The sequence below is a fragment of the Alexandromys fortis genome, unplaced genomic scaffold (assembly GCF_014885135.2).
Source record: "Alexandromys fortis isolate MF-2015 unplaced genomic scaffold, M_Fortis_MF-2015_v1.1 scaffold_22, whole genome shotgun sequence".
NCBI classification, from domain to species: domain Eukaryota; kingdom Metazoa; phylum Chordata; class Mammalia; order Rodentia; family Cricetidae; genus Alexandromys; species Alexandromys fortis.
This window is the reverse complement of record NW_026067900.1, coordinates 636,967-653,730: the sequence shown is the minus strand read 5'-3', so window position 1 is coordinate 653,730 and position 16,764 is coordinate 636,967. Positions and strand designations below refer to the sequence as shown.

Sequence of the window (16,764 nt, the reverse complement as noted above, 5' to 3'; positions counted from 1 at the left end):
TCTACAGCTGAAAGGCCTAGAATCTAGTGTGGTCTCTGACCACGGCACAGAGGTCTGCAGGCCATAAAGTAAGGTGACATTGCCCCTAAGGATAGGCAATGGTCTGGGGAGAGAAGGGTCTAGAATGACCATTCTGGGAAATTTGGGTGGGGTTTGCCTCTATAGCAAAAGGTGGGTGAGGTCTGCCTCCACAGACAGCAAAAGTCACCTTTGTCCTTAACAAAATCACTCCCAGCTTACAAAACCACTCCCAGCTTTGTGGTAGAAGGCAGGCATTTGATCTTTATCTCCTGCATTGAGGAGACACCCCTGCAAGATTAACATTCCTGGTGCTTCTCTGTGAGGACAAAGACCTCTGTGCCAACAGTGTGTAAAACATTACAGAAAAAATAAATTTAGATTGGGGGGGGGGGATCCCTAAGGTTGTAGCCTGAGAACATCTGTGGTTTGGTTTGGTCTTCCCAGCCACCCCCATGGTGTTGCCGTCATTTTGGTTTTGCAAATGGGAAAGCCAATATGGGAGGATTTTATGGACTTACTATGGGCCATGTAACTTCTAGGCATTAGAGTGGGAACTTAGAGCTCAGTGTGTCTAGCCTCCAACACTTGTGTTCTCTAAGGACCCCACATTGTCTTGTGAGCCCCACATTGCCAACGTTTCTAGAGAGGGCCCACGTATCTGTCAACCAAGAGGCTAATAGCGCTTCAAGACCATGCCATGCTCTTGGGTTGGGGATAGGAGAGAACTGCTGGGGCCCGGGGTGGGGTGTCGGGGGGAATTCTCACCTAACCCATTTTTGCCCCCTGATTACAGAAGGGCCTCTTTTCTACCTTGTCCCCTTTCCCTTCCACACAGATTGGTTTATGTACATCTCTCTCTCTCTGCCCAAATTCCTGGAGACTAGTGTTTAGAGGTGCAAGGCAGGACTATTACCTAAGCCAAACCACCTCCATCTCTATGAGTTCACCTATGTCTGCCTGCAAAAGATCATCCCACCGCTAGGCTGGTTGTCAGTTTACTTTCTGTAGTAGAAGGAGCGGGTGAGGCATCACAGGACCCACCTGAGTGCCAGCCACTCTTCCAACATGATCTCAGGTAGGGAGTACTCTAGAGAGGCCAGAAAGGACTAAGGGAAGGGGCTCCATCTGTCAGCCACGAGGAAGCTGCTGTCTCTGTTGGGAGCCAACCTTTCAGTGCTGTTGCTTTAGAATCATCCATGCTCTATAAATAACCCTAAAAATCTCCCTGGTTCCCCAAGATGAACTTTGATGATGTCAAACTTTGGCTTGTCATTGGGACTTTGTATGATATATCTTGCTTGGTCCTTTCCCACCCCCAGGGTGAAAAGTCTCACAGTAGAATCCTGATTTGGTGGAGCCATGCATGTGTGAGATGTGTGAAGCCCTAGGTTCAATATGCAGAGCAGTAATGGGGAGAGGGAGGAAAGGGCAGGAGGGGGTTGTGAAATGAAATGTCTACTGTTGCCAGGATATCCCCCAAGACAGAGTCATTAGATGAAGAATGCCTTCATGGAACTTCTCCCTGAAGGCAAATTAAGGATGAGGTCTCCACTACTGCTCTGCTTCATGGTGGGCCATGGATGGCGGACTTCTATGCCCAGAGTCACTCAGAGAAGATCAAGGACTGGACCCAAAGGCCAGTCTCCATTGCAAGCTGCCCTCAGCTGGACTCTACAAAATCTCGAAGGGCTCTGCTTCTGAGTTCTGTGCCACTAAAGACCAAGAGTGCCCTGTGGTAAACATGTGTGGATTGTTTACATAAACATAAAAGGGATGATGGAGACTGTGGACCTGAGAACCCTTTGACTTATGGTTGGTAACAGGGGAGCTTTGTGTTTACCAAACACCGTGCTTTCCTTCGCCCCAGAGTCCCTGAGTTCATCACTGCGGTTGTGTTTGGGTCTATTATCTGGTCCTCCAGCACAGAACTCACCACCTCTCACTCTTGTCCTGCACTGCTTTTCCACTCAACCATCTAGACTGATGGTCTTTTTGTTCTATTCTTGAGAGGTCGATTTTTAAATTACAAATGATAGGCATAGATTTTTTTTTTCATTTTGTAAAATAAAAAAATGTTTTCCTTGAAGCTTTGGCTTCATATACTTTGAAAGCCTGTTATGAGGAATACAAATGACTAGGGTTATTATATTATCTTTATGACTGAATCCTTCCTTTGTCATGAAATTACCTTCTTGGTCCTAGAAATATTCTTTGTCCTAAAATTTGGTTTGCTATAATAGACCATTTCAGTTTTCTTTTGACTAAAACATATATAAAATACATTTGTATATATTTTCTATCTTTTCACTTTAACCTGTTTGTAGTGGATTTTATATATAACTGAGTCTTTTTTTTTAATCCAATATGGCAATATCTGATTTAATTTAGATATTTGGTCCATTAACATTTATTGTAATTATCAGTACAGTTCACTTTAAATATACCATCTATTTTTATTTTGTTTTATTTTTTGTAATTTTTTCCCCTTTTTCCAAATAGGGTTTCTCTGTGTAGCCCTGGCTGTCTTGGAACCTGTTCTGTAGATCAGGCTGGCCTCAAACTCAGAGCTCTGCCTGCTTCTGCTTCAAGATAGCTAAAATTAAAAGTGTGTGCCACCACTGCCTGGCTTAAATCTACCATCTTGGCATTCATTTTCTTCTTTTCCTTTCTATTTTTACTTGTTTCTCTGTTCTTTGGTGTTACCCATTTTTTGGTTAGTTGGCTCTTTTTCATGATTCTGTTTTTATTTCTTTCCTTTCTTTCCTTTTGAAGTATAACTCTTTGTTGTACAATTTTAGTGGGTTGCTCTGGGGTTTATGATATGCATTTTTAAAAAATAGAATTTTACTATGTATTTCAAGTATGCCTTGAATTTGTGATCTTCCTCCCAAGTGCAGCACCGTACCTAGCTATAATATACATCTTTAAGAAAAACATTTGTTATTTTGTGTGTATGGGGTATGAGTGTTTTGTCTGCAAGCATGTCTGTACCCCATGTGTAGTGCCCATGGAGATTAGAAGAGGGCTTTGGGACCCCTGTAACTAGAGTTAGAAGCCATTTTGAGCTGTGATATCAGTGCTGGAAATTGAACCCATGTCTCTAGAAGAGCAAATAATGCTCTTAACAATTAAGCTATATCTCCAGGCCCAGTTATATAGGTCTTTAACTTATCATTATTTATCTTCAGGGGATACTTCATACGTAAGCATCTTGCAATATTATAGATCTACTTCTTTTCTTCTGGCCCTTGTATTATTATCAGACATTCATTTTCAAATAGTGGTATTGTTAATATTTTTCCTTTTGTCAATTATTTCTTAAAGATACTTAGTTAAGAAAAAACATCTCTATATAGCTATTATTTCTCCGTGTCTGCATATGCATGTATGGTGTGTGTGCACATGTGTGCATGTGAATATGGAGGTCAAAGGTCGACACCAGATAACGCCCTCTGTCACGCTCATCTTTTGAGACAGGATTTCTTCACTGAACCAAGCTTACCAACTGGCTGGACAGACTGGCTGGCTAGCAAGCTCGAGAGACCCACATAGCTCAGTTCCCCTTCCCCCTTGGGCACTAGCGTTACAGATGTGCACAGCCACATCTGTTTACCATGTGGTTGCCATGAACCCAAACATAGGTCTTCATGACTGTGCAACAGGCATTTTACCAACCAAGCCATCTCCTCAGCCCCATAATTCTCATACTGTTTAAAATCCACATTTGTTCATCCTTTGGAAATATCATACAGTATACTTTGATTATTTTCATCCCCTCCCCCAACTCCTCCCATATCCTCTCCTCCTCCCTACTATCCTACCTAATGTTCTCTCTCTCAGTACATATATATATACATATATATATGTGTGTGTTTTATATATATTTGTGTTTTTAATAGATGTTTTAAGTATATATAATAAGCATTTATATTTTATATATAAATATATACTTATACTTTATATGTAATAATATATTTATATTATACAATAATATATAAAATATATATGGTTTTTTTTTAAGACTCAAGTCTAATTTGTGTTCGTCAACTACTACTCCAGGCATACCCTCTGATTGGTATACCAGATGTCACTCCCTTTAAGAAAAACAACTTTCCCCCTTCCAGCTGCAATCAAATGCCAATAGCTCCTCGGGCAGGGGTGCAACTTCATATCCACCTCCCCTCCTTCATGCTGAGATTTTTACTGGCTTGAGTGTAAGTCTTGTGCGAGCTGTGACAATCTCTGTGAGCTCATATGTCATCTGCCCCAATGTGCCTGGAAGACACAGTTTCCTGGCAGTCATCCACCACTTCTCGCTCTTCAAATCTTTCCACTCCCTCTTCTGAATAGATCTCCCAAGCCCTGACGAGGAGCATGTGATACAGGCATCACATTCAGGGCTGAGCATCCACAGCCTTTTAGTCTCTGCACATTGACCAGTTGTACTCACTGTGTTAATTGCTATCTAATGCAGAAGCTTCTTGGACAAGGGTTGAACAATGCATTGATCTATGAACATAGCAATATGTCACTAAGAGTCATCTTAAAAATCAGGTGGTGGCTGGGCGGTGGTGGCGCACGCCTTTAATCCCAGCACTCGGGAGGCAGAGGCAGGCGGATCTCTGTGAGTTCGAGGCCAGCCTGGTCTACAAGAGCTAGTTCCAGGACAGGAACCAAAAAGCTACAGAGAAACCCTGTCTTGAAAAAAAAAAAAAAACCAGGTGGTGGTGGTACATACCTTTAATCCTAGCACTTGGGAGGCAGAAGCAGGTGGATCTCTGTGAGTTTGAGACCAGCCTGGACTACAGAGAGAATTCCAGGACAGGCTCCAAAGCAACAGAGAAACTCTGTCTCAAAAAACCATAAAAAGGGAAGTCATTTTAATACTATGTTCATTTAGCAGAATAATAAGAGTAGTAGGCTTCCCCCTAGGACCCATGACCAGTCTAGTTACAGGTTCTTGGCCTCACTGACAAGGACTCTGGTAAGCACTTGACTTATTTGGTCTGTACAAGTCCAAGCATTTGATCCTCTCACCACTCCCACCAACAAAGTAAAGCTATTTCATCTTTTAAAGTGTTTTGCCTCTGTCCTAGCTGGATTTTTATAAGCCTGACACAAGCTAGAATTATCTAGAAAGAAGAACCTCAACTGAGAAAATGCCTTCATCATATTGGCCTGTAGGCAAGTCTGTGGGCACTTTCTTGATGAATGATTGATGTGGTAGGGTCCGTCACTGTGGATGTCACCCTGGACAGGTAGTCCTGGGAATGTAATGACTGTGAGTCTGAGGAGCAAGCTAGAAAGCTGTGTTCCTCCGTGGCTTCTGCTTCAGTTCCTGCCTCCAGGTTCCTGCCTCGAGTTCCTGCCCTGACTTTTCTTCATGATGACATCTCTTACAAGATAGAAGATGAGATAAACTCTTTCTCTCTGTAGTGGTTTGAAAGAAGATGCCCCCACAAAAGGAGTGGCACTATTAGGAGGTATGGCCTTGCTGGAGGAAGTGTATCACTGTGGGGGTGGTCTTTGAGGTCTCTTTTGCTCAAGCTATGCTCAGGATGGTTGACAGTTCACTTCCTTGATATGGGATTCCCATCTGTATGCTGTGGATATCATTGGTGAATAAAGAAACTACCTTGGCCTGTTGATAGGGAAAAACTTAGGTAGGTGGGGAAAACTAAACTGAATGCTGGGAGAAAGAAGGGCAGAGTCAGAGAGAAGCCATGTAGCCCAGCTGGAGACAGACACCAGAACTTTACCCGGTTAGCCAAAGCCATGTGGTGATACACAGATAGTTAGAAATGGATTAAATTAATAAGTAAGAGTTAGCCAATAAGAAGCTAAAGCTAATAGGCCAAGCAGTGATTTAGTTAATATAGTTTCTGTGTGATTATTTCAGGGCTCAGCAATCAGGAACAAACAAGCCACTTCCTGTTGCCTGCTGATAAGGATCTAGACCTCACAGCTCCTCTCCAGCACCATGCCTGCCTGAATGCCACTAGGTATCCCAACCATGACGATAATGAACTAAACCCCCAAAAGTGTAAGCCAGCCCCAATTAAATGTTTTCTTTTATAAGAGTTGCTGTGGTCATGGTGTCTCTTCACAGCAATTGAAACCCTAACTAAGACATTCTTCAAGATGCTTTTGGTTGTGGTGTTTTATCACAGCAATAGAAGGAAGGCAAACTGCAACAGTTTCCAATAAGAAGTCTTCCATCAGCTAGATGAAAGTGGTGCACACCTGTAAACCCAACACTTGCAAAATAGGGATAAAGAATCAGGAGTTTAAGACTAGCCTCAATCACATATATATTTACTTTGAAGTTGGCCTGGGTTATATAGACTCTGCTGGAAGTAAGGGAGGGATAGAAGGAAAGAGGAAAGGAGGGAGGGAGGAAAGGAAAGAGGGAAAGGGAAGAAAAGAAAAAAGGAAGAAAATTAGAAAGAGAAAGGAGGGCTTCTCGCTGAACGCCGCCGACATGGTGTTCCGGTGCTTCGTGGAGGTTGGCCGGGTGGCCTACGTCTCCTTTGGGCCTCATGCTGGAAAGCTGGTCGCGATTGTCGATGTTATTGATCAGAACCGGGCTCTGGTGGATGGACCCTGCACTCGGGTGAGGAGACAGGCCATGCCGTTCAAATGCATGCAGCTCACTGACTTCATCCTCAAGTTCCCACACAGTGCCCGACAGAAGTATGTACGGAAAGCTTGGGAGAAGGCAGATATCAATACGAAATGGGCAGCCACAAGATGGGCCAAGAAGATTGATGCCAGGGAAAGGAAAGCCAAGATGACAGATTTTGATCGTTTCAAAGTCATGAAGGCAAAGAAAATGAGGAACAGAATCATCAAGACTGAAGTCAAGAAACTACAGAGAGCAGCTATCCTGAAAGCCTCTCCCAAAAAGGCACCTGTTGCTAAGGCTGCCATTGCAGCTGCGGCTGCAGCAGCAGCTGCTGCTAAGGGTAAAGTTCCACCCAAGAAGGCGACAAGACCCGCCAAGAAAGCTGCAGGCCAGAAGGCTTCAGGCCAGAAGGCAGCACCTCCTGCTAAAGGTCAGAAGGGTCAGAAAACCCCAGCCCAGAAAGCGCCTTCTTCAAAGGCAGCTGGCAAGAAAGCATGAGGCTGTACAAAGGAATAAAGGTTTTTTGACACATTGGCAAAAAAAAAAAAAAAAGAAAAGAAAGAGAAAGGAGGGAAATGGAGGAAATCCCTGGCGTCCCTGTCATTGTTTCTTGGAGTATATTGTGCCTTTTTCTCAACTGTTCTTGCTCTTCTCTCGTCTGCTTCACACAGTTTGACTGTGCCGTGCCTTGGGCTGTTCACTTCATGTTTCTATGTCTGAAAGTTTCTTTGATTTCCTAATTCTCTTAGCTTATATTTTTTGGAAGTTTTATAGAATTTGGACCATTGTTTCTTCTGGTACTATTCTTGTGCCAGTGGCCTGGCACCCCAGTCTCTAATCGCATGTGCATCTGGCCACTGGAAGTTACCCCATGCCTCACCATGCCCTTTCCATTGCTTCCAGTCTCTGTCCCTTCTGATCACTTCTAACGTCACTGTTCATTCCTTCTGCAATGGGCAATCTGTCACAAGTCCTACCGGGGTGTTTCTTATGTCAGACCCTGGAGCTGTCCCCTCTAACGGTCCATTTGGGTCTGCATGCAGACCTCGCACGTCCACTTCTCATGTTTAGTGCCCTTTGACCTCTTGACACGTTGCATCGCTGTGTTCCTTTATACCATGCCGTCACGTCTATTATTTCTCAGTGCTGAGTGGCTTTTCTGCTCATTCCTGAATGTATTTTCCTTTTTTTTTTTTTTTTTTTTTGAATGTCTGATTCTTTTCGTCTGAATGCCAAACGCTGTCAATTTTTACCTTGTTGGATGTTGAAAACTTTCTTATTCATAGAAGTCCTCTTTGTTCTACTAAAGGATGCACTTCAATTACCTGGGAAGCATTTGATCACTTCATGTCTTTAAAAAAAATTTTTTAGGCCAGAGCTGCTTTTAACTTAGGGTTAATTCCCACCAGACAAAATGCTTCCTGATAGTGGTCTATCCTGCCGTTTTCTGCTCTGGCGATTGGCAAGAGACATTACTCTAGGCTGTGACCACTGAACAGTTTTTCCTCAAACCTTTCTACGTGGCTCTAGTCTCAGGGTGGTCACTCACCTGCACGACTGAGAAATACGCGGACAACACCTGGAAGAGGCTCTGCAGAGTCTTCTCCCTGGACAGCTCTCTCCTCTCCATCACTCTACCCTACAAACAGGAGCCTCTCGGTCTCTCTGTTCATTCAGAGGGCCTTGGCTTCTGCTGGGATTCTGCCACCAGACGTCACAGACTGAATACTTCCTCCAGGCAATGAGCCCAGCAATGGGAGGCTTGCCTTGTTCGTTTCCCATCTCCTCTGTTGTTATTGTTTTCAAAAACCTAATCCAGTTTTTCTAGTTGCTTCATGTGGGAAGATAAATGAAATCCTTATCACTCCATCTTGAGTGGAAGGAGAAGTCCTTTAACTTCTAAATGTCTCTCTACAGACTAGACGCTGAACAGGCTGGCCTTGACTGCTAACCCTTCAACCAGCCAAGCAGTCCACCTACTCATGGACCCACACACAAACCCTCCAGACATGGGCACTTTTTTTCAGGCAAATGTTAGGGTACCCTCATGTTGACAACCACTATGTTTGGAACAACAACTAACCAGAGGTGAAATGTAAGTTGATATCTAATAAAACAGGACCCGGCTCCTCTAAAACTATGTTCTGTGTCTTTCCCCAGATGAAATGAGGGGAGACGTGGAACCAGCTTTATTAAAAGTTCACTAATGATTAACTCCTTGGCTCTCGGTAGCACACTGCCCCATACTCCTTCATTCCCTAATGGTTTGGCCCACGTGCCCTTCCCCTGTTCATTGCTCCTGTTAGCAGTAATCAGTGGTAATCTTAAACCAAGGGGTGGAGGCACACACCTTTAACCCAGCACTCAGGAGGCAGAGGCAGGTGGATCTCTGTAAGTTTGAGGCCACCCTGGTCTACATAGTGAGTTCCAGGACAGCCAAAGCTGTATAATAGAGAGACCTTGTCTCAACCCTCACCCCCTGCAAAAAAAAAATAAGAAAGTCCTAAATCTTTTGTTTCAATGTTCTAATATTTCCTAACCAGACACCTTCTCCAAAGTTGGGCCAACAAAAGTTGACAAGTTAGGAAGCACAGAAATTCAGATCACAAAGGGGACCTATGGTCCAAGAAACTGCAATCTAGGAAGCTCCCCAGGGGATTTATGAACACAGAAAGTAGAACAGCTCTGCTCTGGAACACTGGTTTGAATGGCCAGGTTTAATGGATTGTCTGTGGAAGACCTCTTCTGCCTGAGGCTGCCTCCCCAGTGTATCTTCGTCTTAAGCCCAGCTGCAGGCCCCAGCTCAACTGGTGACTTTGGAAAACCAAACTGTTGCATTCATATCACAAAAACAAGAGCAGATCTCAGCAAGACTGAAAGAACGTTTTTGAGCAGTAACAAATATGGCCTGGCATGGTCATTGTTCCCCAAAGCATCTGAGGATTCTTTAGTCTGCTTTCTATAGGACCATTCTCATGAGACTGAGGGGGACAGGAGAGAGATCAACAACTGTCACAGAGGACCATATCTGTCACTCGGAGCTTCTCTGTGCTTCATGTCACCTCATCTTCCACAGACCATGTGAGTGGGAGGGGCTGGAGAGATAGCTGAGTTGGTGGGTTTTCGCCTTGCATGCATGAGGCTCCGAAGACTTTCATCTCCAGAACTGGAAGAAGGGGGAAGAGAGAAAAGGATGTACTCTCAACAGTATGCTGGTGTGGGACCTGGAAACAACCCGAATGCCCCTTGACCAAAGAATGGATGGGGAAAATGTGGTACATTTACACAGTGGAGTACTACACAGCAGAAAAAAATAATGACACCTTGACATTTGCAGACAAATGGATAGAGCTAGAAAACATCATATTGAGTGAGGTAACCCAGACACAGAAAGATAGTTATCATATATTCTCACTCGTAAGTGGTTTTTAAACATAAAGCAAAGAAAATCAGCTACAAATCACAATCCCAGAGAACCTAGACAACAAAGAGGACCCTAAGAGAGACATACATGGATCTAATCTACATGGGCAGTAGAAAAAGACAAGATCTCCTGAGTAAATTGGAAGCATGGGAACCATGGGAGAGGGTGGAAGGGGAGGAGAGAGGCAGAGAGGAAAGCAGAGAAACATGTAGAGCTCACTAAAATCAATTTTAAAAAGAGTATGCTGGCGTAAACTCGCTGTGAATGAACTTGTCGCATGGTCACATGGTGTTTCCTTTGTTGTGGCTACTGTTGAGTGAAGTTCGCCAACAAGGAAACAGTCTACCTAAGATACCATCTTAATGCGTGACTGGCAGGTGACCCAAGAGATTCTGGAACCTGCCAGTCTCCATCAAGAGATAAGGGAACAGCCAACATCAGTTCCCAACATGACATTCACACAGAGCACCTGTATTCATTCACTCCATAAATATTTATGGTGTGTCTGTTGCCTCAGGCCTAGGGATAAAAAGGCCCAGACATTGTTCTCAAAGAACTCTTTGTGTCAAAATGAGAGATGATTACAGAACACTTGTGTGTGTGCGTGGTGTGCATGGTGTGTGAGAGTGTGTGTGTGGTATATGAGAGAGGGTGTGTATGTGTGGCATGTGTGGTATGTGTGGGTCTGTGTGTATGTGTGTGGTATGTGTATATGTGTGTATATGTGTGCTGGGGTTGGTATGTGTGGTGTGTATGTATGTGGTATGTGTGTGGGTATATGGGTGTGTGAGAAAGGGGATTACACGGTGTTGACAGAAGCTCCTTCCAGGGAGGGAAGTAATAATGGAAAAGGAGGGAGGTGGACTTTGCCTTTCACTCTGTTTCCATATTACTTACATTTTTGAGATGTATTTTATTATTTTTTATTACATGTGTGCTTATGTGTAGTTGTGTGCACATGGACACAGGTGCCTGCAGAGAGAAGGGTGTCAGATCCCCTGGGACTGGAGTGAAGGTGGTTGTGAGCTGCCATGTGGATTCTGGGAACCTAACTCTGGTCCTCCGAAAGAGCCGCCTCCAGCACCGGTATATTCTTAAGTTCGCCGTGCTTTGTGTTACTGTATAATAGAAGGGACTAGGAAAAGGTCCCCATGGGCGGATTACAGAGGACACTGGGGAGTAGTAAGCTGGGGTTTGCGTTAGTTTGGACAGGAAACTATGAAGGCCTGAATTAGGGAAGGGGGACTGGCCATGCAGAGAACTGACCCCACCCACCCTTCCAGTTGGGTTTTAGACTTCCCAGTTCTTAGGAAGCCAGCCTGCCCTTTCTTCTAACTTGTATTTTTGTCAACTTGCCTAGCTTCTCTTTGTCCTCCCCTATTTTTCTTCTCTGCAGTTCCCCTGGCACAAATGTCCCTATTTTCACTACAGTGTAGATGAGCTGTCTCTTAGGTTTCACTATCCAGCTGCCACCTGCCTTAGTGAACTTATCAAAATATTTCCTGAGGGGCCGGAGAGACGTCTGTGTGGTGAAGAAGCCTCCTGCTCTCACAGAAGACCCAAGTTCAGTTTCCAGCACCCGTGTTGAGCGGCTCACAACCATCTGTAACTTCAGCTTCAAAACTAATGCCTTCTTTTGGTGTGTGTGTGTGTGTGTTTTCTCACGTGAATGCGTGTGTGCACACACATGCACTTGTACACACACACACACACATGCATACAGTGCTAGTATGCGACTGACTGTCAGTCTAGAGCTATTAAGCCATACTGTCCCTGGTCTGAAGACTACAGCAGAGATTGTTTCATCGGCTTGTGTGTGGGTTTCCTATTGCTGCTGTTACAAATCAACACTGACTTGGTGGCTTAGAACAACATGGATCCATTACTCTAAAATCAGGGTGTCTACAAGGTCACACCCCTCTGAGACCCTAGGGGGCAGTCTGTTTCCCTTCCATTCCCATATTCCATATTCCATATTCTCTCCTTTCTTCTGTTTCTGCCACATCCACATCACCTTCCTTGTTCTTATAAAGACTTTTGTGTTCCCATCGGTCCTCCCAGTATAATCAAGGATAACCTCCCATCGCACCATGCTTAGCTTAATCACATGTGTGAAGTTCCTTTGGCCTTATAGGAGAACATATTTACAAGCCTAGGTATTAAGGTACAGATATACTCTAAAGGGCCAACCTAGGGCACAGATAGATAGACTCTAAAGAGCCAACCGAGGGCACAGACTCTAAAGAGCCAACCTAGGGCCCAGATAGACTCTATAGAGTCACCCAATGACACAACCTGTTAGTTGTTTTCTTTCTTTTTGGTGGTTTTATGCATCCTAACACTAAGGAATTCCTCTGAACAGCAAACAATGCAGACCTCCTATGGTAAAAACCATCAGGAAAAAACAGTGATTCTTTCAGGTTATGAAACTTCTGAGTGCTCATGCATGTCAAATGACATCAGACTTTGGAGACTGATTGGACAACGGCTGGTAAAACTAGAGACATTTGTGCCCTGTAACCTAATAACTCTGCTTTAAGTATTAGCTTAAAAAAAAAACCCAGATATAAGACTAGGGATACTTGGCTCAGTGGGTAAAGTACTTACTATACAAGCATGAGGACCTGAGTTCAAATCCCCAGCACCCATGTAAAAATCCAGGTGTGGTCTCACCCACCTGGAAGTCCCAGGACTCTCAGGGTGGAAATAAGAGGATTGTTGGTGCTTTACAGCTGTCAGCCTAGCTTCACCTTCAGTGAGAGACCCTTTCTCCAGGGATAAGGTGGAAAGTGGTTAGATAAGGGTAGATGATTGCCTCCTCTGGCCTCTAGGCAAATGTACCTGCCCACCCACACATACCACATACGTACACCACACACACAAAGAGAGAGGGAGGGGAGAGACTAATACACAGAGATACAGACAGACAGACAGAGAGAGTGGGAGAGATAAAGAAAGACTAGTATACACAAAAAAAGAAAAAAGAAAAAAAAACAGTCACCCATGTACAATGAAATTTTTATAAGAAATTACACTCCAGATGCAGGGCAGTGGTGGTGCGTGTCTTTAATCACAGCACTCAGGAGGCAGAAACAGGCAGATCTCTGTGAGTTCAAGGCCAGCCTGGTCTACAGAGCAAGTTCCAAGATAGGGTCCAAAGCTACAGAGAAACCCTGTCTCGAAAAACCAAAAGGAAAAAGAAAAAGAAAGAAAGAAAGGAAGAAAGAAAGAAAGAAAGAAAGAAAGAAAGAAAGAAAGAAAGGAAAGAAAATAAAGAAAGAAAAAATTACACTCCAGAATAAGAATACTTGTAATACAAAAACTTGGCAGAAGTCTGGGTGTCCACTGATAGGCGAATGGATAAATAAATTGAGGAAATATGTGTTGTCTTAGTTTGTGTCCCCTAAATGGACACTAAGATAGAGCTTTAAATGCAAGTGTCATACATGAGAGTCAGGAAATCATGGCAGATGATGAAGGAAGCTGATACAAGACATGTCCTTGTGATAGACTTGCTAGCTGGGCTTTCCTTCCTAGCATGCCATGCTGCCCAGATGCAGGTTGGGGTCCATAGACAGTCTCCTTCAATGCCCAACGAAGGAAAAAAAGAGAGAAAGAGTAGCCTTGTCTTGGGCCACCTCCAAGGGTGGGCCAGGGACGGAGCATGAGGAGGTGTAATGACTCACTCTTGGGGCTACTCAGTCCTCAGTCCCCCACCCCAGGGCTGGCCGAGGCTCCCTAGACCCTGCATCCAGGATCCCTAACCATATATCTGAAGCTTCCTCAGATCTTCACTTCCGTTCTGCCTCCCCGTCTACCCAAGCTTTCTCTTTCTTCCTCTGGCAAGCTGTAGTTCCGAATAAATACCTTCTACTCTGAACTTTCTATCAGCATCTGCTTCAAGACAAGTTAGCCTGAGAGGGTTGTCAGTCGGGTTAACACTATAGGTGGCGACCTGCAGCTCTGCCCCAATGGGGAGGCTCTAAGAGGCCATGCAGTGCCTTGCCTCGGTTTTTCTTCCAGAGAAAAGGCAGCTGGGGAGTTTAGCCACCAGCTCCCATCAGCTGGTGAGGGCTGGTGAGGCCTTGATGAGGCCTCGTGTGGCCCTAGAGCTTCTCCAGCTGTCCTTGCCAATGTCAGCTCCCGGCACCCATCGTGATGCAAAAATACCTCTAACTCCAGGAATGTATTCAATATTCAATTCTCACCCTCTTAATGTAACACTGCCACTCTGTTTTCATGCTTATACTGTTCCCTCATTTGCTTTTTTTTTTAAATGTGTATGGGTGTTTTGTCCACATGTCCACATCTGTGCATCATGTATGTGTGGTGCCTACAGAGGTTAAAAGAGGACCCCTAGACCTGGAACTACAGACAGTTATGAGCCTCCATGAAGGTACTGGGAATGGAACCCTGATGTGGGAGTGTCATATATCAATCTTTTGATTTCATTGGTTAATTAATAAAGAAATTGCTTGGCCTGATAGGTTAGAACATAGGTGGGTGGAGTAAACAGAACAGAATGCTGGGAGGAAGAGGAAGTGAGGCAGACGCCATGCCTCTCCTCTCCAGGGCAGACACGATGAAGCCAGCCGCCAGGTCAGACATGCTGAATCTTTCCTGGTAAAACTGGTGCTACACACATTAAGAGAAATGGATTAACCTAGATGTGAGAATTAGCCAGTAAAAGGCTAGAGCTAATGGGCCAAGCATTGTTTAAATGAGTACAATTTGTGTGTTGTTATTTCGGGGCACAAGCTAACCAGGTGGCCGGGAGACAGGCGGCAGGAATGCAGCCCATTGCTCCTTCAATAGAACCCTGGTCCTTGGGAAGAGTAGCCAGTGCTCTTGCTCACCGAGCCACCTCTCCAGCCCCTGATACTCTATTTTTGACATGTACTCATGTGTATGTCCCAAGTGCTTCTCTATGGCTCCATAGTTGCCAGAACCATAATTTTCATGGCCACATAATACTCTGCATAGTTGCTCCCCAACCATTTCCTTCTTTGGGACATTTATGCTGTTTCTAAACTTTAGATATTCAAATAACTTTACAGTAAATACACTTCTGGAGCTTTGTTGATGTTAAATACAGCCTTAGCAGAAATTGCAGGGATACAATTACTCAGCTGAGCGTATGACTATCTCCACAGCTCTCACTGTGAACACAGAGCACCACCACCTTGACTGGGGCTGTTTATTTAAAGCCCCGAGGTCTCATGAATGCCTACGAATCTTCATTTTTAAATAAACTTATTTTTGGCTTATATTTGTTTTGCTAGGTTGCCCTGAGAGTAGAGAAGACTACTAGGAGCACAACGGAAAATTCCATCTGATTCGGGGCAGGTACCTGGTGTGGCAGGAGATGGTCACAAGCATAGAGAGTGGAAGAATCAGGTCTCTTCCTTCTAAAGCCCTCATTCCTTCCCCAACATGATAATCTCCATACAAATGCTCGTGATATGTGTGATAAAAAAATAATTGAGAAACACGTCTACAGCGATTCAAGTGAAGAAGTCTTCTGGGCTTTTTGTATTGTGTTCCAATGTATAATCATTAAATTCAGCACTGCCATGACTTTTGGAAGCTGCCCCTTTTGTTGAGGAGCAGTCCAAAAATGTAGACAAGATTTTCTGCACAGCAGCAAGCTCACAGCAGAAATCCTGATGCCCCCATCTGGAACTCTCCCCTCCTTTAAAAAAAATTTTTTTTTTGCCAGGCAGTGGTGGTACACACCTCCTGTCCCAGCACTTAGGAGGCAGAGGCAGGTGGAGCTCTGTGAGTTCAAGGCCAGTCTGGTCTACAAGAGCTAGTTCCAAGACAGCTAGAGCTATTTCACAGAGAAACCCTGTCTTTTAAAAAAAAAAATAAAATAAAACTTTTTTCCCATTACATTTATCCATTTATTTGTTGTCATAGTGAGGGAGTACACACCACAGCATGTGTGTGAAGGTCAGAGAACAGCTTGATGGAATTGGTCCTCTCCTTCTACAATGGGGGTCTGGGTATTGAACTCACATCAACAAGCTTGGTGGCAGACACCTTTTCCTGCTGAGTCATTCAATGGCCCCTCTGCTCCCTGCCTGATATCCTCCCTAGGAGTTTTCAGACATCTTCACAAGATGAAGCAAACTAAGTTCATTTTGGTGCTGCCATGATGTTCACACCTCATTGAGCCTGTTTGGTTAACAGATAAGGAAACTGAGGCCCAGCCAGCCAGGTTGGTTACAACTGTCCCAGCCGTCAACGTCTGAGACAAAATTACCAGGCACACTCTTGTTTCTGGTAAACAGTGTTTGAGGTTTCATGTCAATGTGAGCATCGTATATGAGAACATCTCTGGCTATGCAGGTAAATTACCACCTTGCTAGAATGATCCCTGCCCGGAGTGTGCTGCGGCTGAGCAGGTCAGCTCCCCACTGAAGGGAGATGGCCAAGGCCCTAGAGGCATGCAAAGTCATACCTCTTCACAGTCTGGGAGGAACCTTATACATCAGCTTCTTTCTGGACCAGTCATGACACAGGACCCCAAATACCTCCTCTTGGCAATGGTCCCTAGGTGAGGGGCCTGCCCTGCCATCCTGGTGACTTCCAGCCTGGTTAAGAGAGTAAAAGCACTACCAGCCAGTGCCCAGGTGTTGCCCTTCACCGTTCCACACCAGTTTCCTTAGCTAGACATGGGCACAGCTATATT

At 44.5% G+C, this 16,764-nt stretch overlaps 1 protein-coding gene across 1 annotated transcript; it reads left to right on the top strand.

Moving 5' to 3' along the window:
- The first annotated feature begins 6,483 nt into the window (after positions 1–6,483).
- LOC126490742 (60S ribosomal protein L14-like) lies at positions 6,484–7,177 on the top strand. Its single transcript, XM_050125894.1, has one exon. The coding sequence runs from the start codon at positions 6,503–6,505 to the stop codon at positions 7,142–7,144; it is 642 nt and encodes a 213-aa protein (XP_049981851.1). The 5' UTR covers positions 6,484–6,502; the 3' UTR covers positions 7,145–7,177.
- The last annotated feature ends 9,587 nt before the right edge of the window (positions 7,178–16,764 follow it).